Below are 24,230 nucleotides of genomic sequence, written 5' to 3'. Positions count from 1 at the left end.
CAGCTGAACTCGCGAGAGCGGAGGGTTTGGAGTGCTGGGTTTGGGAGCTCCGTGCATTGTATCGCTGGAGAGTGAGAATGGGGCGGACTCACCAGAGGTGGCAGCAACAGGCTGGTTGTACTCCTCAGCCTCTTTCTCCGAACCCTGCGCAGGTAGTGGTTTCCCACCGACTTTCTTTTGATTGTGCACAAGCAAGCACAGGGGTGAAAGGTCACAAAACATGGCGCTGGCAGCTCGTCTTTTGCCCCGCTTGCTTTTTTGTGGGTCTCTGCCGGGCGGAGCGGCCAGACTCCGGACCTGCGGAGCAGCCGAAGTGAGGCCAGTGTTGGCTGGATTTTGCTGCTTCTGCCGCCGTCACCACCTTGGCTCAAGAACGGCCCCTTTTCTTTCAGTTACTTGGGTCTCGGCGGCCACTCCACTGCCTGCTCCGGGCCCCCAGCGTCCCCTGCTCAGCCCTCCCGGACTGGCCGCAGCCCTCCCCGTTTTCCCGGTCGGCGCTCGGCGCAGCTACAGCACTGAGGAGCAGCCCCAGCAACGCCAGAAAACCAAGATGTTCATTCTGGGCTTTTCCAACCCCATCAACTGGATTCGGACTCGAATTTACGCCTTCCTTATCTGGGCCTATTTCGACAAAGAGTTCAACATCACAGAATTCTCAGAGGGAGCAAAGCAGGTTTGTTTATTTCCCTGGAGTTGACCAGTACGCCTCTCATGCAGCCAACTATTACACGCAAAAGTTTTAGCAGTGTCCCCACTGGCTCCCACATTATCAAACCTTAGTAGTGACCCTTTGGCCTCTTAACTTTAAATTTAGAGTCTGCTTCTTTGTCCATGTCGCCGAGGCCCTCCTTGTTGATTGAGACACCAGGGTGAAGTCCCCCAATTACCTTTTCCACTCTATAGGTTTTGAATCAGATAGAAATAGACTCAAAGCCCGTTTCTACCTCTTAAAAGTAACGTGGCTTTGTCTTTTCTTTACGTGACTTTTTCCAAAATGATAAAGACAATGTCTGGCACATTGCAGGTACTCCATAAATGTGTGATGAATAAGTGATTGAGCGGGTACGACTGTTTTGATGAGTAAATGAGAAAACATTTCTAAAGTGCATAATGTCATTTTGGGTAGAACGTCAAAACTTTCTGCCAGCTATTGTCAGAACTCCTCCGCCCTTTATTCTTCTTACCCTCATTCCCACCTCTCCCCATCATACTCCTAGAGAGTAACAGTTTTCTCCTTTCGAGGATTTGCTGAGACAGTCTGGTCACTGATTAAGTGCACAACACCCTGAACACTGAGAAAGGGCTTTGGTTGAGTCATTGCCTTCACCATGACTATCCCTCATGGTCTGTCCCTCTTTCTGAGTGGCTGGTAATATTCCACCTTAACTCTTGCCACATGTAGGTCACTTTGCAAATCTGAGATTTGCACATTTTGTGTATACATGCATTTTTCTAGGATGAAAGTCCATCCATAACTTCCTTTTGAACCTTTTAGAGAGTTTGTCATCCCCAAACATTTTTGGACTATTGATAAACAATAGCAGTCATAGTTTATTTTGCCATTCATACCTCCAAGACCTTAAAATTATGTCATCAATGTTATCATTTTACAGTTGAGTGTATACTGGTATTGATATATTTACTCCTAATTTTTTTCAGATTATTTCTATAAATACATTATGTGACCTATCAGTTAAAAATTAAATGTTATTATCAGTGTCAATATAAATTCCTTCCCTGATTCAACAGCTGTTGACTGATTTATGTCTTGATTTAAAAATTAAAAAGCAAAGAGGACTTGATTAATAGCATCATGAGGGGTAAACCTCCGCTCATGTCAGTCTGAAAACCCCTTTTCCATGCAGAGATAAATTTGCATGATCCTGCTTTTCCCCACAATGCCCGCTGAAGACATGGGAACTTGTCTACCTCATGACACATACATGGCCGAGCTTATTTATGTGTTAATAAGGATTGGAAATTGTCTCCCTACTGTAGGCAGGAGTCAGGCCTTAGTCTCTATTTCCTTTGAAAGCAGGAATACTTGTTAGTCACTCTGATCTTAGAAGTCCTCCAGCTCTCAGCTATTTTAGCCTCCCCTACTTTGTTATTAAGTAGCATCTCCACCCTTTCATCAGCCAGTCTGTATGCAGTTTTGTCTCTTCTAAATCAATTTCTGTGTATTTAACTATTCTGATAATCCAAAAAGGATGTTGAGTTATCCATGGCATATGTTTGGCAGTTTCCTTAAATTACTGGCTACTTAACATATCTTTCAGATCATTGTAGAACTAATCATTGTAGATTAGTTCTACAATGCCTAAGATTTAAAAAGACAGGGCTAAAAAACCTTCTCCCTACTAGATGTCAAAATGCAACTGTACCTTCCTTTGTATGAATGTTATTCAAGGGCTTGGGAATAATCTCGTGCAAGAACATTAGTGTATTTGCTCTCATGGGCCCCATTTGCCCTTTCTCCTTAGGCTGACCTCCCTGCAATAAGGTTATTTTGGATTGTGACTAACATGTTATCAATTAACAATTTTTTTACAATTTAATTTTTTTAAGTATAGGACATGAAAATGAAAAGGCACCTTAGAGCTTATTATTCGAGTCTAATCCTCTTTCACAGATAAAATCAAGTTCTAGAATAGTGAAATGATTGGTCCAAAGATGCATAACTAGTGACTGCTGAGGTGCACTGTCCTGTGACCACTCCACAAGCAGTCTTGGTTACCCAGAGTCACTAAAATTGAGATGGTTAAGTACAGTCTGGGCAAGCATTTTATTTATCACCTGAGCCAGGGGAATAGGTGACCCAGTGCTGCAAGTGGCTTTATTAGCTCCATAGACCACGTTCTCCATTAGTATGTGTATATGACATGCTGTCTTCCCTATTACTGCCATCAAACCACATTCATCACATTGTAGTTTTACTATGAAAAAGAGGGCTGTTTCCTAGAAGCCTCTAGGCTAGGTACTCATCAGTGAGGCTTACGACAGTTCCAATACTGACTCCTCAGATTTAATGCAGACACAAACCTAGTCCCAGCCTCCCATACTTTTGATCAACTAGCTATAAATTGGGGGTTCTCACATCCCCCAGTAGTTTGCTAGAATGGCTCACAGAACTCAGGAAAGCGCTTTACTTGCTATTTCCAGTTTATTTTAAAGGAACTGCCTAATGGAAGAGATGCATATGGCAAGGTATGTGGGAAGGGGTGTGGAGTCTCCATGCCCTCTCCAAGTGTGCCAGTCTTCTCGCCTCAGCAAGGGTCACCAACCTGGACCCTCTCCTCCTAATCGTTTCCTTTAGGGATTTCATAGAGGTTCAATTATGTAGGCATGATTAATTAAGTCATTGGCCTTTGGTGATGAACTCACCCCAGTACCATATTCTCCCTGAAAGTCTAGAGGTGGGGCTGAAAATTCCAGACCTCTAACCACAGCCAGCCCCCATCTTCTAAGCGTCACCTCATTAGCCTGAACTCAGGGATGGCTGAACAGGCTAGGAGCTCTGTCTGAACTGGGAACCAGAATGCAGACCCAGTATATATTTCTTATATCACAGTGTCACACCATGGATATGTGCATACTGAAATCTCCCCTCTTATGGCCTTCTAGCCACATTAATCACTTACTCTTTGTTTTCCTGTATTTTGCTTGCACATTTTAGCTTTGCTGTGCAAAAGGGGGCTATTTCCTAGAAGCCTCTTTAGGTTGGACACTCCTTTATCATCAAAACCTCCCTTTATCAGGGCAGCCTCCAAATGGTTCATTATTATCATGTAGGACAATTTGGTCAGGTGTAATCTTTCTTGACCACACAAACTAGTCTCACAGTTGGGCTTCAATATGATGGTAATGGTCTTTGGTTCTTTTTACCAAAGCATTACCCATCTTCCATTCATGAAGGCTTACTAAAATGTGTAAGGGTCTCAGAACCCCGAGTGCTCCTGAGGTGTTTGCAAGGGGTCCTTGAATCCATTTGGACTTGCGCATTTTCTCAAAATTCAGCTTCATTGTACTAGTTTGTTAGGAGTGCCATAACAAAATACTGCACTCTGCATTGCTCAAACCACAGAAGTTTATTTTCTCACAGTTCTGTAGGCTCCATGTCCAAAATCCAGGGCTTGGCAGGCTTGGTTTCTTCTGAGGCCTCTTTCTGTTGGTTACAGACAGCTGCCTTCTTTATGTGGCCTCGAGTGGTTTTTTCCCTCTGGGCACAGGTGCTCTGTGGTGTCTCTTTGAGTGTCCAAATTTCCCCCTACAGGAACACTGGTTAGATTCGATTAGGGCTCACCCTCATTTGCATAGTCATCTCTTTAAAGGCCCTATCTCCAAATATGATCACCTTCTGAAGTACTTCAACATATGAATTTGGGGAGAACACAGTTCAGCCCATAACGACTATGTGATGTTGTCTCTGACGTGCCTGTGCATCCTCTTTCTCCTGCCAGTTCTTCGGTTTTCCCTTTTGATGTTACTTCCTTTAGGAAGTCCTCTCTGGTTCTCCCAGATTGGCGTACGTGCAGAGCTCTTCTGCATGCTCCCACATCATCTTGTTCTCACCCCTGTCATAATTCTTGAACTTGTCTGTTTACTTGCCTTCTCCTCCTTACTTGAAGACAGGTCAAGCCTCATGCACAGTTTCATTTCTCACTGCTAGTGATGTGGAGGATTGCAGGGGGTTCCCCTCGCTTCAGGGTGGCACCTCATACATCACAGTCGAAACCACTGCAGTAGGCTGTATCAACTCGTGATCTTTTCTGCCACTTCCCCAAATCTGCCTTCTCTAGCACAATGGTTCACACTCCATTATTGTGAAAGGAAATATGTAGGAGGATTTTTATTCCAGGCTTACTGTGTACACTCCACATTATCTTTCCCAGGTCCTGAGAGTGGATAGGTAGTCGGCAGTGTGCCTACTTACTACTGTGTGTGTGAGGAGACCACAGGAGGAAAGGAAAGCCAGCCGACCAAGGGTTGGGCCTGATGTTGTCTTAGTGCTTGACATTGTTTATCACCTTTATCTTAAAATAGTCTTTGTAACACTTAGCTGTGTAAGTTTGAGAACTATACATTGTATGGTATTTTGCCTGGTGTTTTGAAATAATAATCACCACCCTCCCTCCACTAATTTTTTTTAAGGCTTTCGCACATGTGTCCAAGTTGCTTTCGGAATGTAAATTTGATTTGTTGGAAGAACTTGTAGCCAAAGAGGTAAAATATACTTTTAATTTTCCTTTGAAAATAAATGTATTATTGCCTTGCAATCAAATGCTATATAGTACATTGTCCTTATATATGCTTAAAAATACTGTGTGTGCCAGAGTCGAGTCCCTGTGTCATTCCTTCTGGGGTACTTTGGGTTACAGGAAAGCGTGGAATGACTTGCTGCTGAGGCATAAGTAGGTAAATATGATGTCTCTCAGTTGTTCTGATATTAGACTCTTCTGTTATAAATTACCTCATTTAATAACTAGATGGTGTTCAGCCTTGCTATTGAAGCTGAGTGAATATGGTAGTAAATTTAAAAATAGAATTAGAAAAATACAGTCCATGAACAATTTCTTGAGCTTCTTGAAAAGCTTTCAGAAACTCAAGAGGCAAGTTACAGTTTGCTTTTTCCAAACTTAGGTGCTACAAGTATTGAAAGAAAAGGTTACTTCACTGCCTGACAACCATAAAAATGCCCTCGCTGCCGACATAGATGAAATTGTGTACACGTCAACGGGAGACATCTCCATTTACTACGACGGGAAAGGTAATGCTGGGGCGCAGACCGCCTTAAATGACTCACCGTTGTCCAGATAAGCTGAACTGCTGGGAAATCACTAAATAGTGGGAGCTTGTTGGTGTACGAGGATATGTGTAGGACTCCAGGGAAAATAATATGTTCTTTAAAGGCCCAGCCCGAAAGAATTCAGGTACAGTACAGCTTCTCATGCCCTTCCGTCCGGAGCTGTTCCGTACTGCTCTTTAATTCACAGGAGGGAGCATTGTCACTTAAGTTGAGGAAAAGAGTCTGTCCAGGATGAGCTGCTCCAACGTCTCAAACTAAAAATACTTGTGTTTCAGATTTCCTAACTCGAAGGAAACAAACGAGCATTTTAAATGTCCAGCTGTATGTTAAATAGAAGGAGTAAAGGAAAGTAGATAGTATCCACTAAAGATTGTTCTGAAAGAAAGATTAACTGCAGAACTCCCAAGCTGCATTTACCTGGAGACAACGAAAAAAGCTGAAAGGAATTGCAGTGGTGATTCAGTTCATCTTCTTGTCCAGGGCACACATTTTCCCTGCAGCATCCTGAAACCACGCTGATTGATTTATTCCTGCTGCAGATATTTGCGTGTGTACTGTGTGCCAAGCACATAGGAAATTAGTTTTTGCTTACATAGGGAATTCTGATTTGAAACATTTGTAAACGTACTTGTACATGTTTCATAAATATTTTTCTTCCCTAATATTTTAAATTGCCCCTTAGTACCCCAGTCACTACCTGATTTTTACATAAGACGTTGTTGTAATCACTGGGCATGGCAAAGTGAATTAGGATGGAACGGAAGTCTTCCTTCTTTCTGGCAGTTGGTATTAATTACCTAGCAGCAAGAAATGCTTTTCCCCCTCGTTTTTGGTTTGACAATAAATATCTGTTATAATTTCAGAAAATGCCACAAATTGAAAATAATGTATATAGTATACTTAGTAAATAGTACATATTATGTAGTGAGCAGCTATTATTCCAGTGAGCAAGAATAATAGTAGCTATTATTATTGTGATTCAGAGAAAAGAGCAAATATGTCATTTCTTCTAAGAGAATTTTCTGAAAATGAAAAGGTAGCGATATTGGTACCTTAAGTTAGACTGGAATAAGCAAAACATTTGATCTGTAGCAACTGTGTGGCTACTACCAATTTCTGTTTCATTTTGGATACATGGGTGATAGATGATTATGATTTGTATTTGTGTGTTTTTTCTCTAAGGCAGGAAGTTTGTTAGCATCCTGATGTGCTTTTGGTATCTAACCAGTGCCAACATCCCCAGTGAAACATTGAGTGGAGCCAGCGTGTTCCAGGTTAAGCTGGGGGATCAGAACGTGGAAACCAAACAGCTTCTTAGTGCAAGCTATGAGTAAGTCTAATGCCATTTCATTGTTTTCTTTCTCCAGAAAATGGAAGGTAGCATGAAAGTATGGAAACAAAAGGAAGCTTTAGGAATAAAGCATTGAAATTTGACAAGTTATTTATGGAGAGAAAAATTCATAATGAGCCCTTGCTGGTGTAGCTCAGTGGATTGAGCGCGGGCCTGCGAACCACATGATCGCGGTTCGATTCCCAGGCAGGGCACATGCCTGGGTTGCAGGCCAGTTCCCAGTTCCCAGCAGGGGACACATGAAAGGCAACCATACATTGATATTTCTCTCCCTCTGTCCTTCCCTTCCCCTCTAAAGATAAATAAAATCTTTAAAAAAATTCATAATGACACATTGGCCATGCAGCAGGGGTGTTCAGAACGTAGGAGGTGATATTTCCAAGTGTTATTAAGCAGTGTGTCAGCTGACTGTCAGTGCATTACCAGCCACTGCAAAGCCCAGTAGCTTTAAACAGCCCATTTATTTTGCCTGTTATTTTACTGCTCGGGAATTTTGGGAAGGCTCTGCTCTAGGGTTTTCTCTGCTTCACCTGGCATCAACCTGGGTGACAGGCTGGAGGATTCATTTCCACAGTAGCTTCTTCACTGTGGTGCTCACACATGGCGTCACCTTTGTGATCCTTGGCTTCTCCGTATAGTCTCATTTTGCAAGGCTTTTCTTCATGGCGAGGGCTTGTGGTAATCTCAGCCAGTGACATGTTTTCTGGTGGTTGGCTTTCAAGAGGCAGAAGATACTAGACCAGTGAAGGGCTATGCCCAGAGTTGGAACAACATCATTTCTGCCATAGTTCATTTGTCAAAGCAGTCACCGGACTTGCACAGGTAAAAGGGCCTGGAGAGACTCCACATCTTTGAGACAACAGCAAAGGCACATTGCCGACCAGCGCTGTGGATGAGAGATATATGTTTATGGCCCTTGTTGGAAAATGAAATCTGCCATAAATGGCACATGGACTGTGCACTCACTAGACATTTATTGACCATCTCCCATTTACCAAGTACCCTAGAAGGGGTTCAAATACAAAATTAATGGGTTCCTGCCCTTAAGGAGTACTATCTAGGAGGAGGTTAGCAAATTATTAAAAAGAGACATGAGTTTGAGATAACATTTATGATTAAAGAACACTGTGATGAGTACTGACCTTTAGTTCATCTGATATTCCCTACTAAGACCATGGGCAGCTTGTAAGCTCTGTTACTTTCAAGATTGATCTAATGTGTATGAACCAGCTAACACTGAAATGCTGTTTTCATCATCATATCCAATATATTTCTCTTCATATTGGACATATGTTATAGCTAGTATTTAATGATGGACTAATACCCCAGCTTCTCACAGAATCAGCAGATGTAGGAGATCAGGCCATTAAAAATACTTGTTTTAGTTGAGAATGTATGATACTTTAGATTTTGTGGGAATATTTTTTGTGAAACTTCTTTTTATTTTGATTTTTACTTGCCATTGGCCATTAGCTTGTTGCCAACAATGTCCTCTGATATACACTTGCAAATTACTTATCTAAAGAGTGTTTGGACTGATGTAAGAAGCACATTATTTGACTTTTTTCCCCCCAGGTTTCACAGGGAGTTTACACAAGGAGTAAAGCCTGACTGGACCATTTCACGGATTGATCACTCCAGGTTATTAGAATAATCTTTTCTTGGAAAAATCAGCTTATTGGACTTTTAGCAGTTGCTGTGAGAAAATTTCTAAGGGAGAAAATTTTGGGTCAGTCGATCTTCAGTTGGCCAAGTTTGTAGATTACTTCTGTATCATTACACTCCTGGTGGTGTAACGGCACAATACAATGAAGTGCTCTCACAGGTTGTTGTCACCTTCTGTGAAAGAGGTCAAAGTAAACTGCAGCAGCCCATTGCTGGTGTCATATGCACTGTCGTTGCATGTATGTGTATATGTATACAAACTAATTTTATAGGTAATAAAGGAGGTAGTGAAAAACTATACATTTCTAACTTAACAATACATTTAAACCAATAATTCAATATGTGTAAGGTTTTTATTTTTTGTTTTTTAAATTTTACTTATTGATTTCTAGAGAGAGGAGCCTCAATTTATTGTTCCATCTATTGATGCATTCATTGGTTGCTTCTTGTATGTGCCCTGACTAGAGATAGAACCTTGGTGTATGGGGATGATATTTTAACCAACTGAGCTGTCCAGCCAGGGCAAGGTTATTTTTAAATATCAGTGCTACCCTGGCTGGGTTGCTCAGTTGGGGGGAGTGTCATCGTGTACACCAAAAGGTACAGATTCGATTCCCCATCAGGATAAATACCTAGGTTGCATGTTCTATCCTCAGTTGGGGCACATGCATGAGACAACTAGTGTTGCATGCGCGCACTCTCTCTCTCTCTTCCTCTCTCTCTCCTTTCCTCTTCTCTAAAAGCAGTAAAAAACAACCTAAGATAAGGATTAAAAAAATCAGTGTTGCTATTTGTTTACCTCTTGTCACTAGCTAGATGAGAAAGAAGAATGGATAGAATTATAGCAGATTGGTCACTGCACAGTGAATTGAAACTTTCTAAAGTACAAAGAGGAAAAATAAATAAAACAGTCAGCCACCTGTTAGATAATCTGTATCTTATACTTGAATTTGAAGTCCTAGAAGTTGGGGTAGGGGAGATAAAAACAATATAAGAAATGTCAAACTTTTAAAAATTAATTAGAACTATAAACTCACATACCCAAGAAATTCAACAAGCAGATTAACACAAAACCTCACTGAATACATCACAAAGCATTGAAAACCAGAGAAAATTGTAAAAGCAGCTAGAGAAACAAAAAACATTCTATATAGAGAATGACAGCATTTTCATTTTCCTTGAACTGCAAATCAGAAACCTTGGCACAATGCCTTTAAAATGCTGGAAGGAAATAACCTGTTGAACAATTCTATATTCAGCAAAATTATCCTTCAGAAAAGGTGAGAGAAGACTTTTTCAAAGATTGTGAATTTGTTGACAGACCTGTTTTACAACAACTGTTGGGACCAATGGGGCAGAAGAGGTTCAGCAATGGGCCCATTCACATGAGGAAGTTAAGAAATTGCTCACTAGATTGTGGAGGCTGGTATGTCCCAAATCTGCAGAAGAGGCCAGCCAGCCAGAGACCCAGGGAAGAGCTGCTGCACTTGGAGCTGAAGCGAGTCTGGCAGCGTGCCTTCCGGGGTGGGGGGGGTGGGGGGGTGGGGTTGGTCTTTTTCCATTAAGACCTTCAACTGATAAAAAGTTCCCAACAAATAAGCCCTGGACTGGATGGCTTCACAGATGAATTTTACCAAACATTCCAAGGAGAACTAACACCTCTCTTCAAACTATTTAATAAAATACAACAGGAGGAAAGGCTCCCAAACCCATTTTACAAGGCCAACATTATCCTAATTCCAAAACCAGATACACGACAGAAAGAAAATTACAGGTCAATATCCCTGATGAACATAGATGCTAGAATCCTCCACAAAATATTAGCAAACTGAATATAGCAGTGCATCAAAAGGCCATACACCGTGGTCAAGTGGGGTTTATTCCAGGGATGCAAGGTTGGTGTAACATTCACAAATCAATGTGATTCACTACATAAACAAAATGAAAGATAACCACATGGTCATATCCATAGATGCAGAAAAAGCTTTAATAAAATCCAGCATCATTTATGAGAAAAACTCTCAGCAAAGTGGGAATAGAGGGAGCATACCTAAACATAAAGGCCATATATGACAAACCCACTGTCAGCATCATACTCAATGGACAAAAACTACAAGTGTTCCCCTTAAGATCAGGAACAAGACAAGGTTGTCCACTTTCACTTATTCAGCATAGTACTGGAAGGCATAGGACTCAGACAAGAAGAAATAAAAGGCATCCAAATTGGAAAGAAGTAAAACTGTCTTTATTTGCGGGTGACATTATACTGTACATAGAGAACCCCAAAGCTTCCACCAAGAAACTACTAGGACTGATAAATGAATCAGCAAAGTAGCAGGATACAAAATTAATATCCAGAAATCAGTTGCATTTTTGTATGCCAAGAACAAACTAACATAAAGGGAAATTAAGAAATAATCCCATTCACCATTACTTCACAAAGAATAACATACCTAGGAATATACCTAACCAAGAATGTAATAGGACCTGTACTGGGAAAATTATAAGACATTGAAGAAAGAAACTGATGAAGATACAAGTAATTGGAAGCACATACCATGTTCATAGATAGGAAAATTTAACATCATTAAAATGAACATACTACCCAAAACAATCTATAGATTCAAGGTAATTCCTGTCAAGATTCCAATGATATATTTCACAGAACTAGAACAAATATTTCAAAAATTTATATGGAACCACAAAAGGCCCTGCAAAGCAACAGCAATCCTGAGAAAGAAGAACTAAGTTGGAGGAATCACACTACCTAATATCAGGCTGTACAAGGCCATACTATTCAAGACAGCATGATATGACACAAAAACAGACATAAATCAATGGGACAGAATACAGACCCCAGAAATAACCCCCCACTTTTGTAGTCAATTAATACTCGACAAAGGAAGCATGAACATACAATGAGCTAAAGGTAATTTATTCAATAAAATGATGCTGGGAAAATTGGACAGATACATGCAGAAAAATGAAACTAGACCATCTTACACCACAAACAACAAATTAAAAATGGTTTAAAAACTTAAATCTTCAACCTAAAACCATAAAAATCTTAGAAGAAAACATAGGCAGCAAAATCTCAGATGTTGCTCGTAGCAGTATTTTATTGGATGTATCACCCCAAGCAAGGAAAACAAAAGAAAACACACACACATGGAACTATATCAAATAAAAAGCTTTGGACAGCAAAGGAAACCATCAACAAAATAAAAAGACACAGACTTCCGCCAAGATGGAGGCATAGGTGGAAACACTGTGCCTCCTCCCACAACCAAGTTTGAATACAACAAAGATTTAGTAAACAAAGACACAGCCAAAGAACAGAAAATTGAACTATATGGAAGTCCAACAACAACCAACCGTTCAACCGGAATGGGTAAGAGGGGCGGAGCCAGCAGTGGAGTAGGGTCGGGCAGGAAAGATCCCCCCCAACCCAGGCGAGCAGGCAGCCGGGGTAGCAGCGCGGACCCAGTGAGGGTACGGGGCAGGCTGACCACGGTCACACATTCACGTGCAGATAAACCAGCAGAGGAGTGAGCAGTGAGACAGACTGCGCAGGCCCCAGCGGCAGACCCAGTGAGGGCGCAAGGCAGTGGGCTGACCGCAGTCACACGTTCACACGCAGTGGGACAGACCATGCAGGCCCTGGCAGCGGGAGGCAGCAGAGGGGACCGTCATTGCCCTTCTTTGACCCTGCCCCCACATACAGGTCACAACCCAGTGACTGAGTTGCCCCGCCCTGGTGAACACCTAGGGCTCTGCTCCTCATACATAACAGGCATGAACAGTCCAAAATACGGCTCAAGAAGAACTCAAAGCCCCAGTGCTGATAACTAAGTGAAAAAGAAATAGTGAACCTCTCAGATGCACAGTTCAAAATACTGGTGGTCAGGATGCTCACAGAACTGGTTGATTATAGTCACAAATTAGAGGAACATATGAAGACTAAACTAATTAAAATGAAGGGAGATGCACAGAAGCCAATAGTGATGGAAAGGAAACTGGGACTCAAATCACTGGAGTGGACCAGAAGGAAGAACAAAACATCCAAACAAAAAAGAATGAAGAAACAAGAATTCAAAAAAATGAGGACAGGCTTAGGAACCTCCAGGACATCTTTAAACTTTCCAACATCCAAATTATAGATGTACCAGAAGGGGAAGAGGAAGAGCCACAAGTGGAAAACTTATTTGAACAAATAATAAAGGAGAACTTTCCCAATCTGGCAAAGGAAATAGACTTCCAGGAAGTTTAGGAAGCTCAGAGACTCCCAAAGAAGTTGGACCCAAGAAGGAACATACCAAGGCACATCATAATTACATTATCCAAGATTAAAATGAAGGAGAGAATCCTAGAAGCAGCAATAGATAAGGGGACAGTCACCTACAAAGGAGTTCCCATCAGACTGTCAGTGGATTTCTCAAAAGAGACCTTACAGGCAAGAAGGGGCTGGAAAGAAGTATTCCAAATCATGAAATCCAAAGACCTACATCCAAGATTGCTCTATCCAGCAAAGCTTTCATTTAGAATGGAAGGACAGATAAAGTGCTTCTCATATAAGGTCAAATTCAAGGAGTTCATCATCACCAAGCCCTTATTATATGAAATGTTAAAGGGACTTATCTAAGAAAAAGAAGATGAAAAATATGAACAGTGAAAGGACAGCAAACTCACAGTTATAAACATCACACCTAAAACAAAAGCAAACCAAGAGGACAGCTAGATCAGGAGTGGAACCATAGAAATGAAGAATACATGGAGGGTTAGCAACAGGGGAGTGGGAGGAGGAGAAGGGGGGAGAAGGTACAGAAAATTAGTAGTGTAGATGGTAGGTAAAAAATAGGGGGAGGGCAAGAATAGTAGGCGAAATTTAGAATCTAAAGAACTTGAGACACGTGGTCATAAACTAAAAGGGGGGAATGCTGGGGGAGGGGGTGTGCAGGGTGGAGGGGAATGAAGGGGGGAATAGAACAATTGTAATGGTATAATCAAAATATATTTTAAAATAATAATGATAATAAAAAGACAACCTACAGAATGGAAGATCATATTTGCCGATACACCTGATGAGGGGTTAATATCCAAAATTTATAAAGAATTTCAAAGCTCAACACCAAAAAAACACAAAAACCCAATTAAAAAATGGGCAAATGACCTGAATAGACACTTCTTCAAGGAAGATGCATAGATGGCCAATAGACACATGAAAAGATGCCCAACGTCACTAATCATCAGAGAAATGCAAATTAAAACCACAATGAGATATCGTCTCACACCTGTCAGAATAGTTATCACCAATAAATCAACAAACAAGTGCTGGTGAGGATGTAGAGAAAGGGGAACTCTTTTGCACTTTTTAACGCAGACTGGTACAGCCACTGTGGAAAGCAATATTATAAGAGATATTTCAAAAAATTAAAAATGGATCTGCCTTTTGACCCAGCAATCCCACTTCTGGGAATACATCCAAAGGAACCCAACACACTAATGAAAGAACATAAGCACTCTATGTTCATTGCAGCATTATTTACAATCAACAAGACATGGAAGCAGCCCAAGTGTCCATTAGTAGATGAATGGATAAAACATCTATGGGACATTTACACAATGGAATACTACTTGGCTGGAAAAAGAGAAGAAAATTTCACCCTTTGCGACAGTATGGATGGACCTGGAGAACATTACGCTAAGTGAAATTAGCCAGTCAGAGAAAGACAAACACCATATGATTTCACTTATATGTGGAATCTAATGAACAAACTGAACTAACAAGGAAAATGGGGATTGACTCAGACAGAAAGCAGGATAGCTCGATGAGGGGAAGTTAGGGGCTTGAAGGACTGAGCAAAAACGGCAAAGGGCTCATGGACATGGATAACAGTGTGGTGATTGCTGGGGGAGGAGGGTATAAGGGACTGAAAAAACAATAAAGACTAAATTTTAGCCCTGACTGGTGTGGCTCAGTGCCTGGAGTACTACGAGCCAAGGGTCGTTGGTTCGATTCCTAGTCAGGGTGTGTGCCTGGGTTGTGGGCCAGGTCCCCTGTGGGGAGTGCATGAGAGGCAACCACACATCAATATGTTTCTCTCCTTCTCCTTCTCCCTCCCTTCCTCTCTCACTAAAAATAAAATAAATAAAAATCTTTTAGAGAAGATTAAATTTTAAAAAAAGAAACGACCTTCAACTGATTGAATGAGGTCCACTCATATTACAGGTGGGTAATATGCTGTACTCAAAGTCTGCTGACTCAAAGGTTAATCTCACCTAAAAAGTGTCTTCAGATAAACATCTAAAATAATGTTTGACCAAATATCTGAGTACCATAATCTAGTCAAGTCGACAGATAACATTAACTACTACAAGTATGATACACAACTATATACTCCCCTTAGATTAAAAAAAAGTTAACACTTTGCCATATTGTTTAATCTCTGAACACACAGACACACACACACAGAGCCTAATCTGGAACTAGATTCTAGCGTGCGTGTTGGGGAGGGGCTTCCCCATGATGTCAAGCAATTCTGGGACACCATCTGGGTATCTACAATTCAACTCAATTCCTACACTATCTGGAGACGGCACCAGATTCACTCGTTAAAGGTTCAGTCCCACAAGATGCCCCCCTCCCTTCAGACACCAACCACAAGTCCAGGCCATCACCTGGACTTCTAACAACTGACTCTAGATTGGAGACTGCAATGATCTCTCTCCTTTGACTCCATGAATTTGCTCATAGGACTCAGAGAAGCATTCTCCTTACAGAGTATCCATTTATTTAAAAGGATGTAACTCGGGAGCAGCCAGATGGAATGGATGCACAGGGCAAAGTATGCGGGGAGGGGTGCGGAGCTTCCATGCCCTCAGTGTGCAGCACCCCACAACGGCAAGTGTGCACCGGGCTGGGAGCTCTCTGAACCTCGTCCTTTTGGGGTTTCGTGGAGGAGTCGTTACATAGGTGGTTGATTTCTCTATTGGCTGTAGGCTGTTGATTTAACCATCAGCCCCACTCTGCTCCCCAGAAGTCAGGGAGGTGGGACAGAAAGTCCCAACCCTCCAATCACACGTCAGCACCCCACATTCTCAGGTGCTTTCCAAAAGTCACCTCATGAGTACAAATTTGGGTGTGGTAGGAAGGGGTTGTTATGACACATTTATCGCTCTTATCACTTAGGAATTTCCAAGGGTTTTAGTTCTGTGCCAGAAATGGGTATAAAAGCCACATGCATATTATAAATCACAATGTCATACACCCAGTTTTTACCTAAACCATTTGAAAGTAAGTTTCAGACATACATTATTGTTTTAAGCCACTTTATTTGTAGTAATGTGATATATAAGTAACAGGAAATTACAATATAATCTTTGCATAATAGTTGGCAAAATGAGGATTCTCTATATACCTTCTATTTGCATTCTTCTATAAAACAGTGATATTAAAAGTGTCACTGCAAATGCATCCACTTTAACCATCCAACATAGTATTGAGAACAGCTGTTATTCTTCTTGGTGCTTGAACAGCACCCACTTCGGCCAGTGGGAGCCCCACCATCTGTCTGCTTCGACAGGTTGAAGAGCAACGTGACCCTCTTCTCAGTCTGAGGCTTCTGCACTTTCCGGCCTAACATGTCCCAGGATCTTCTATCCACTTCCCACCTCAGCTGAAAAATCAGTGTTTCTCCAAGGCATCATGATTTTTTTTTCAGGGCAACTGCTCTACACTGAATGTCTGTGCCCCGCCCCACCCCCCAAATTTGTATGTTGACATCTTAGCCCCTAATATGATGGGAGGTGGGGCCTTTGGAGGGGGCTAAGTCATGAGGGTGGAGCCCTCACGAGTGGGTCTAGTGATCGTACACACACACACACACATATGTACATATAAACATACACCAGAGAGCTTTCTCGCGGTTTCTGACAGGTGATGACACAGTAAGAACGTGAGTAACAAGCAAGGGGGCCCTCACCAGACACTGAATGTGCTGACACCTTGGAGTTGGACTTCCCAGCCTCTAAAACTATGAGAAATAAATGTTTGTTCTTTAATCTGCCCAGTCTGCAGTATTTTTGTTACCGCAGCCTGTATGGACTAAGACAGGGGTGATGTTTAGATACCAAGATCTGGCCATCTTGAGGCATTTTGACACTTAACATCTGCAAAAGAATGTTCATATTTATAAATATTTGAGATTTTGGATCATTTGTCTAAGGGAACAATGGGAGAGCTAAATGCGGACTGTTTGCCTTTATTCCCATCAACCTGGTTAAAAACATCCTTTCCCCATCACTCTTTATGCTCTAACCCAGTTTGATTTCGGTTTATAGCACAGGTCTGGCTCTGTAATATATATCACTACGTGGATTTGTTCCATTACCTGGTTTCCAGCTGAGGCAGGAACTTTTTCTGTCTTGGTGCTGGAGCCATATCTGGCACACAGCACAGCTCAGTAAATATCGGTCAAATGAGAAAACGAATGAGGGAATCTCACTACTGTTGAGTTTCCTGACTCACATGGACAGGGACCGTGCCCTCCCTGCTCTCGAAGAGATAGCCCAGCAAGCTAAACGTGCTTTCTCTTATCAGGTACAGTCCCCCGCCCAAGAGGTGTGTGGTATTCTTGGATACAGGACCTTGCTTTTATGGTCTTATAATAAATGTCACTTGTCCTAAACACCACACGGTGGAGCTAAATACCAGAATCTAAATACCAGAACGGGCAGTTAAGTTTGGTAAGGTCTGAAGTCACTAAGCAATTGAAGGATTATTTTGGTTCCTGACAGATTTTTGTAGAGGTAGGAAAATGCTCAACCACCACACAAATTTATAAACAAAAGTTGTTGATGTTAAAAGGGTTAAGGTATGGGAGGGATCAGAGGGAATTTTCCCCCACATCTCTTCTCCGCTGGAACCGCAGATTGTGTCATTCAGTTTCTCTGTGGTTACCCCTGCGCTCAGAAGGCTTTTTCTGGGTGGTGTGGTGCACTAGTCAGGATAATGCAGATTATTCTGCAGTCACCAAACATATCTCCAAATCTCAATGGATGGAGGCTCTCTCTATAAAATATATTTTGTTCACACTGACTGTCCAATAAGAGATACCTGGGGACTCTGTCGGTGGTATCATCACCCTCCCTCCTGGACACAGCAGATGGGCAGCCACTAACTGACACTATGTCAAATGAAAAGCACAACTCTGAAGGGTCTCCCATGAGTGATTACGTGCTGAACTTGTCAGTTGTACAATTCACTGGCCAGAACACCGCCCTACTCAGCTGGAGAGACCCAGGAAATACAACTCTATCATGTAGCTGGAAGGCAGAGAGTGAGAAGCGTCTGGTGAGCAGCAATAATGGTTGCCACCTGCGGCAAGTAACAGTTTCTCTCACCACAACCCTAGGAATAGCTGTCTTAGGGCCGCTCCCAGCACACCATTGCATCAGAGATCAGGATGCTCAGGAGAAAGAGGGATTTTCTAGAGCTTTCAGTGCTATATTAGCGTTACCGGAGATTTATTGACTTCTCTGCCATGGGAGCCTGGTGATGAGGGTCTTTCTTCCTGGATGCTAACGACCTCAGTTGTCTTAAACGAGTTTTAAATGAACAAGGCCATAGAACACCTGAATTCCATTCTCTTCATTTAATGAGCTCTGCCGAGGTGCATTAAAACCCCCCTTGAATTTTTAATGGGGATGCCATATGAAATAAAAATTGGTCAGCTAAGACCTTGTACACTGTTAATCTTATTATAAATTACTTATTGTTTCAAAATAATAATATTAGGGAACTCAGATAAGACTTTATGAGAGTAGTTAATCTTAGTCATTCAGTCTCACAATATGGACAGATTATGCAAATGGTTAGTGTGTCATTTAGGATTAGTTCTGACTGCATGAAACAAAAATTTAAAATCCTTACTTAATATGATTTCTCTTACACTTAACAGAAGTCCAGAGATAGGAATATTTCAGCTAGTATGCCAACTGCACAATGTCTTTGAGGATGCAGGCTTTATTCTAGTCACCACTATCTTTTTATTAATTCATTCTATTTACTTATTTTTAGGGAGAAGAGAAGAGAAGGGAAGGGAAGGAGAAAGAGAGGGAGAGAAACATCAATGTGTGGTTGCTTCTCACATACCTCCTCCTCCTGGGGGCCTGACCTGGCCTGCAACCCAGGCATGTGCCCTGACTGGGAATCAAACCAGCGACCCTTTGGTTCACAGGCTGGTGCTTAATCCAGTGAGCCACATTAGTCAGGGCACCACTTCCTTTCTTAGGCTATAACACATGTCCTCATAGTACAAAATGGCTGCTAGAGCTCCAGCCATTGTCTCCATACAATAGGCAGTAGAATGAAGGAAAGGAAAAAAATGGGCAAGGGGTAATACACTATCTCTCTTTTAAGATGCTCTTCCAGAGGTCATACAAAACTCTTCCACTTGTCATTGTATAAGAATTAGTCAAATGGACACAAATAATACCGGTGGGGCATGGAAATATAAATATCATCTTAGCTGGATACATTTTATTGGCTCAAATATAGCTAAGAGTCCTAAGCCTAAGGAGATCAGGAAGCAAGTAGCAATCTGCGCTAACTGGGTTCCTTGAGTCATGAGCCAGTGCAGACTCTAGCAAATACCTGGCAGGCTTGCTTTGCTGGCTTCATTAACTGAGAGCTTAGTTTGTAAAGACCCTGAAGTCTGGTAATCGTCCTAAACATTGTCCTAAATGTGATAGAGCTCCTAGAAAAGCACTTCTGATTTCAGAGCTGTTTAAACATGCTCCAAATAATTTGCCCCGACCTCTGAGGGCTCACTAGCTTTTGTTTACACCACACACATTTCTGCCTGGAGGGCCCTGGCTGCAGTTTATCTCTTCTTCAAAAAGAGAAACTTCCTCCTGCCTGCCCCCCACCCTTATAAATCAGTCTAATGGTCATTCTCTCAAAATTTACTTCCTTCACTTAATAAATCACAGCTCTGGCTCCGTTTTGTGAGAAGCAGGCAAAGTACCCTGTGATACGTTTGGCCTTCATGTGCAGAAATCCACCAGGAGCAGTGGAATAATTGGATAACCAGTTCCTTGGAGCCTTTCCTTGGCCTCTGCTGTTGTGAGTTCAGAGCAGCTACCAGCAGAGCTTCGTGAGTTTAGCGGAGCGAAACTGCCTGCCCTCCTCCTCCCTGTCTCCCACCCTGGCTGTATCGGTTCCCAAAATGTGCCCTGCAATATGCACCCCCACTCAGGCAGCTGAAAAGCTTCCCTAGAGCAAAGTGGAACTGTGGTTTGGTCTCCCTTCCTTTTAACTTTCTTCTTATGGTACAGCACTTGAATAGTTCCCATGCTATAGAGAACAGGAAGACCAAATATGGCTATGAAACCAGAAGTAACCAATTCCAACATTGACTTGAGTAAACAATTCATTACTAGAAAAAAGACTTCCTATTATTGTTTCCTAAAGAAAAAAAAACTTTTAAAACCAACTTAAAATGTATAACACATATCAAATCGCACATTTCAATCATCATCAAGTACTTTGAGGCAATATTCTTTTCTAGGAAGTAAACCAAGAAGTAGCATTGTCCAAAGGTAGCCATCCTGTGGGGCCTCATGGAATTTCACCTGACTCCCAGCCTCCCCTCCCACCATGGCTCTCTAGCCTCCCATTCTTTCTGCTCCTCAGTCACATGGAGATTGTCCCTGTGTTGGCACGTTTGCAGAGTCTATCAATTTGTCAGCCATACATTTTGCTCGGATCTCCAATGGCTGGTCCTTTCTTGTCATTTGGGTTCCAGTTTAAATGCCACCTCCAATCTGAAGCAGTTCGACCCTATCACTCTCTATCTGCCACCTTGTTTTATTTTTATCATAGTATTTATTGTCGCCTAATAGTTTCTTATTGCTTGATTGATCATCTAGTGTCCCTCGGTTAGGACCGGGACTTGCAGTTTCAACCTAGCGCCTCATCGTATCTGGGGAGATATTCTCCACCTCACTGGAGTTCAGTTTAGGGTAGAATCTCTCAACGTCCGCACGATTACACGCAGGGCCACATCGTTCTTTGTGGTGGGGATGGAGGGGGGGGTCCTGTACACTGCAGGATGTTTAACAGTATCTTTGGCTTCTACTCATTCAATGGAATGGCCTCTAGTGGTGACAGTCAAAACTGTCTCCAGACGTTGCCCAAGGCCACCAGGGAAGGAAATCGCGAGCGGCTGAGGAGCGGCCAGTGCAGCTTTGGGGGTCGGGAGGCAGTATCATCCGAGTAAGAGTGGCTATCGTTTCTTGAGTGCCTCTGGGTATTGGATTTTATATTTAACCTTCACAACAACCTTACTTACAATAGGTATTAATTATCCTCATTTTAGAGAGAGGGAAACTGAGGCACACAGACTGATGGATCTACGTGTCCAAATTCACACCATTAGTAAGTGGTGAAGCCCAGGATTCAAACTGGACAAACAGGCGCCAGAACCACTGCGCGAATCTCACTGTGCCACCTCTGCAGCCAGAGACTGGGCATCAGATGCGGTCCCCACCCCCACCCCAGTCATTCTCTTGGAGAGACCACGGGTAAGTAACAACTCTCCTCTCCGAGCCTCAGTTGCAATGATATTACTTTTCATGCAGGGTTGCTTGAGGAATGAATTGCAATAGCATATGTGAAAATACTTAGCCTGCTTTCTGGCTCATAGTAGGAATAAGTCCTGAATTCGTCTTTCCTCTCCTTCCTTCTTCTGTGGCTCCAAGCTCCAAGGTTTGAAAGCAGCTCCTAAAAACCTTGGTCAGAGAAGTTCATGGTAAAATCTAACCTTTACATGATCTGCAGGGCTCTTGTGTTTGCTGACCAGGAATGGAGAGAGAGGGGCAGCAGCCCCTTTAGAAACCGCCGGCCGGGCGGTTTAGAAACCTTGTCCTCTGCTGATGACCAACCGCAACCGCACAAACCTGCGGCACTTTCCCATTAAGCCAAATGGGGCTTTTAAATCTGTACTGATTAGATATCCCTGGGCCTGGCTGGCAAGTAGCCTCCCTACCCCTACTCCATTTCTTGATGTGAGTCAGTGCATTAATTGGCTGACCTATTGTTTTCTAGCCTGGCCTGTGGAGTGAGTTTTGGTTGAAGAGTGTGAGCCTTTGGCCAGCAGGGGGCGTCCTCTGCTAACATAACTGACTTGGTGCTGAAGCTAGCTCTCTCAGAGCCCCTGCTAAAAACTGGATGCTTTGGAGAAGTTTGCTTAGAACAGGGGTTCTAAATGTGGGGGCCCTGAGCTCCCTGGATATAATTCTATGAACTCGGGTGAAGAAAAAACTGTTTATTCTCACTAACCTCCAGCGGAAATTCAGCAATTTCTTCCATTGTGAGTGGAGGCAACGAATCACAGGGATTTGTAGATCCCACTATGGTTGCTGCAGAGATCTTGAAATATCATTTATATCTTTCATAACTTCAAAATTACGGTAGCTAGACGACCTGCTGCTGGATCTTGTGATTTAATACATTAATAAAGAAGCACATATGGACCATATTACATATTTGTTCTTTTAACTAATGGTATTTTAATATGAAGAATTGTCATCTGATCGTTAGTATGCTTTGTAATCTTATGTATTTTATTTCATTTTATTTAGTTTAAAATATTACTCTGAGAAGGGGCCCGTGGGCTTCACCAGACTGCCAATAGTGTTTATGACACACAAAAAAAGGGTTAAGAAAACCTGGCTGAGAAGCTACTAGGCCAGTCTCCAGAGAAAAGAAGTTAAGTCTTGGAGGAAATCTTTATACTTAATCACTTTTAGTCATGATTCACCTCTTGCCCTTCCATCTCTTTTGGTGACATAAAGATGTATCACACTTATATCAAAACTATGCGCTACAATGCTTGGAAGTGTACAATTACATCGGAATGAAATTTTGCTGGGCTCAGAATTGTGTTGACTAAATTTCAGAGCATCTACAATGCCTGTCATCCTCGCCTTGGGGAGGAAGGGGCCGAGCTTTGCCAGCTGCCTTTGACTTCACATTTTTGTTATGCTTGGTTCGTTGCCAGGGCTCAGGAATCTTCTAAAATCACAAGAATTTCTCTCCGCACCCAGCACTGTAATCATTTACGTTTCCATGAGAAGGCCTCAGCATTCCGGGAGTGCTGCTTCCAAAATCAATTCTCCTCTCACTCTCATAAGAAAAATTCTGAAATGCCTAGACCAGGGGAGGAAGAAGTAGGCACTTAAGAGGGTTTCTTTCCTTTGATTCTTCTGTTTCTTTTCTCTCAGGAAAATAAGGCCACCCTGGGGAGATGACCCCACAGGCCAGGCTGAGGTGTCCAGTCTCCCTGACCAACGCTGACAGCTCGTCCTGGGTGCGTAACTGTGCAGACTTTCTTTAATATGACATTTTCTCTTTTCTTTCCATGTGATTCAAGCCGGCCTCATCCAGCGCCCGGACTCACCTGCTTCCTCCCTCACACATCCACTCCCTTAATCACAAAGCCCTCGGGATGGGGAGGTTCTGGCCAGCATTAAACAATCTTAGGAACAAAGCCTTAGGACCACTGACCCACAGAGACAGAATATCCCTTGAACTAAAGGAAACACCTATGCTTCAGTTGTCTTTCAGCTCCAGGCCCAGAAAAATCCACGGAGCTGGCTGAAGCAATGCTATGACTGACATCGGGACCGGACGCGCTGGGTCAGGAGGCAGCAAGATCCTAACTCCCTTCATCACCATGATTAATGATTTTTCCCCTAAACAACCCACCCCTCAGAAGCCATCCGTGAGCCAGGTCCTTGAGCATTAGCTCACCTGTGACTCCAGGCTTTGTGCCACTTCCTCAGCTAATAAACCCTCACTCCTCTTCGTGTCTTCTTGGGCTTTGATGCCAGTAGGAAAACAAACCCCCGTAGCCTGGGAAGCGGTGTTGGCATCTGAAGGCACAGGAACCACGCAAGCCCGGTGGATGACCGTCTCCTAGCACTTTCTCCCCTCCTTTCTGAGCCCCTATTCCTGTGCCATTGCCGCTTCTCCTGCTGCCGCTCGGGTCTGCACTTCTGTCCCCAAATCGGACCTTTTCCTTCGTTCCCTCGGAAAACAACAATAACCTCTGCACCAGCAATAACAACAACTATATATATATAAAACCTCCTCTTTACTTATTAAAGACCGTAACATGTAACTATTGTTTGAGACACTTCCCATTTAAACCCTTAACCAGCTATCGGGGGTTGGTGGTACTCTCTTCCCAAAATTTACGTCCATCTGGAAACTCAGAATTTTATGTTATTTGGAAATAGAGTCTTTGCAGGTGTAATTAATTGAAAAGTGAGATGAGATTATCCTGTATTAGGGTCCATTCTGAATCACTGGTGGCAAACACAAGGCCTGCAGGCCGAGTCTGG

The 24,230-nt window shown here is 42.5% G+C and overlaps 1 protein-coding gene across 2 annotated transcripts; it reads left to right on the top strand.

Annotated features, from left to right (window-relative positions):
- Positions 1-77: 77 nt before the first annotated feature.
- On the top strand, positions 78-9,161 carry MAIP1 (matrix AAA peptidase interacting protein 1). 2 transcript variants are annotated; one of them, XM_037043684.1, is made up of 5 exons: positions 78-673; positions 5,152-5,223; positions 5,641-5,767; positions 6,989-7,136; positions 8,733-9,161. In XM_037043684.1, the coding sequence occupies exons 1-5, from the start codon at positions 221-223 to the stop codon at positions 8,809-8,811; spliced, it is 879 nt and encodes a 292-aa protein (XP_036899579.1). In that variant the 5' UTR covers positions 78-220; the 3' UTR covers positions 8,812-9,161. The 2 variants fall into 2 exon arrangements, with proteins under 2 accessions (XP_036899579.1, XP_036899580.1); XM_037043685.1 differs by lacking the exon at positions 5,152-5,223.
- Positions 9,162-24,230: the final 15,069 nt, after the last annotated feature.

Source organism: Sturnira hondurensis, unplaced genomic scaffold (assembly GCF_014824575.4).
Source record: "Sturnira hondurensis isolate 20B ecotype Veracruz unplaced genomic scaffold, ASM1482457v3 Scaffold0004136, whole genome shotgun sequence".
Taxonomy (NCBI): domain Eukaryota; kingdom Metazoa; phylum Chordata; class Mammalia; order Chiroptera; family Phyllostomidae; genus Sturnira; species Sturnira hondurensis.
The sequence above is the reverse complement of the archived record's forward strand: the minus strand, read 5'-3'. Positions and strand labels throughout refer to the sequence as shown.

What these genes read in the sequence shown, in the direction of transcription:
- MAIP1 (XM_037043684.1), top strand. Translation starts at nt 221, where the DNA reads ATGGCGCTGGCAGCTCGTCTTTTGCCCCGCTTGCTTTTTTGTGGGTCT. An exon ending in TCTCAGAGGGAGCAAAGCAG is followed by an intron (nt 674 to 5,151) that starts GTTTGTTTATTT and finishes ATTTTTTTTAAG; the next exon opens with GCTTTCGCACATGTGTCCAA. An exon ending in CTTCTTAGTGCAAGCTATGA is followed by an intron (nt 7,137 to 8,732) that starts GTAAGTCTAATG and finishes TTTTCCCCCCAG; the next exon opens with GTTTCACAGGGAGTTTACAC.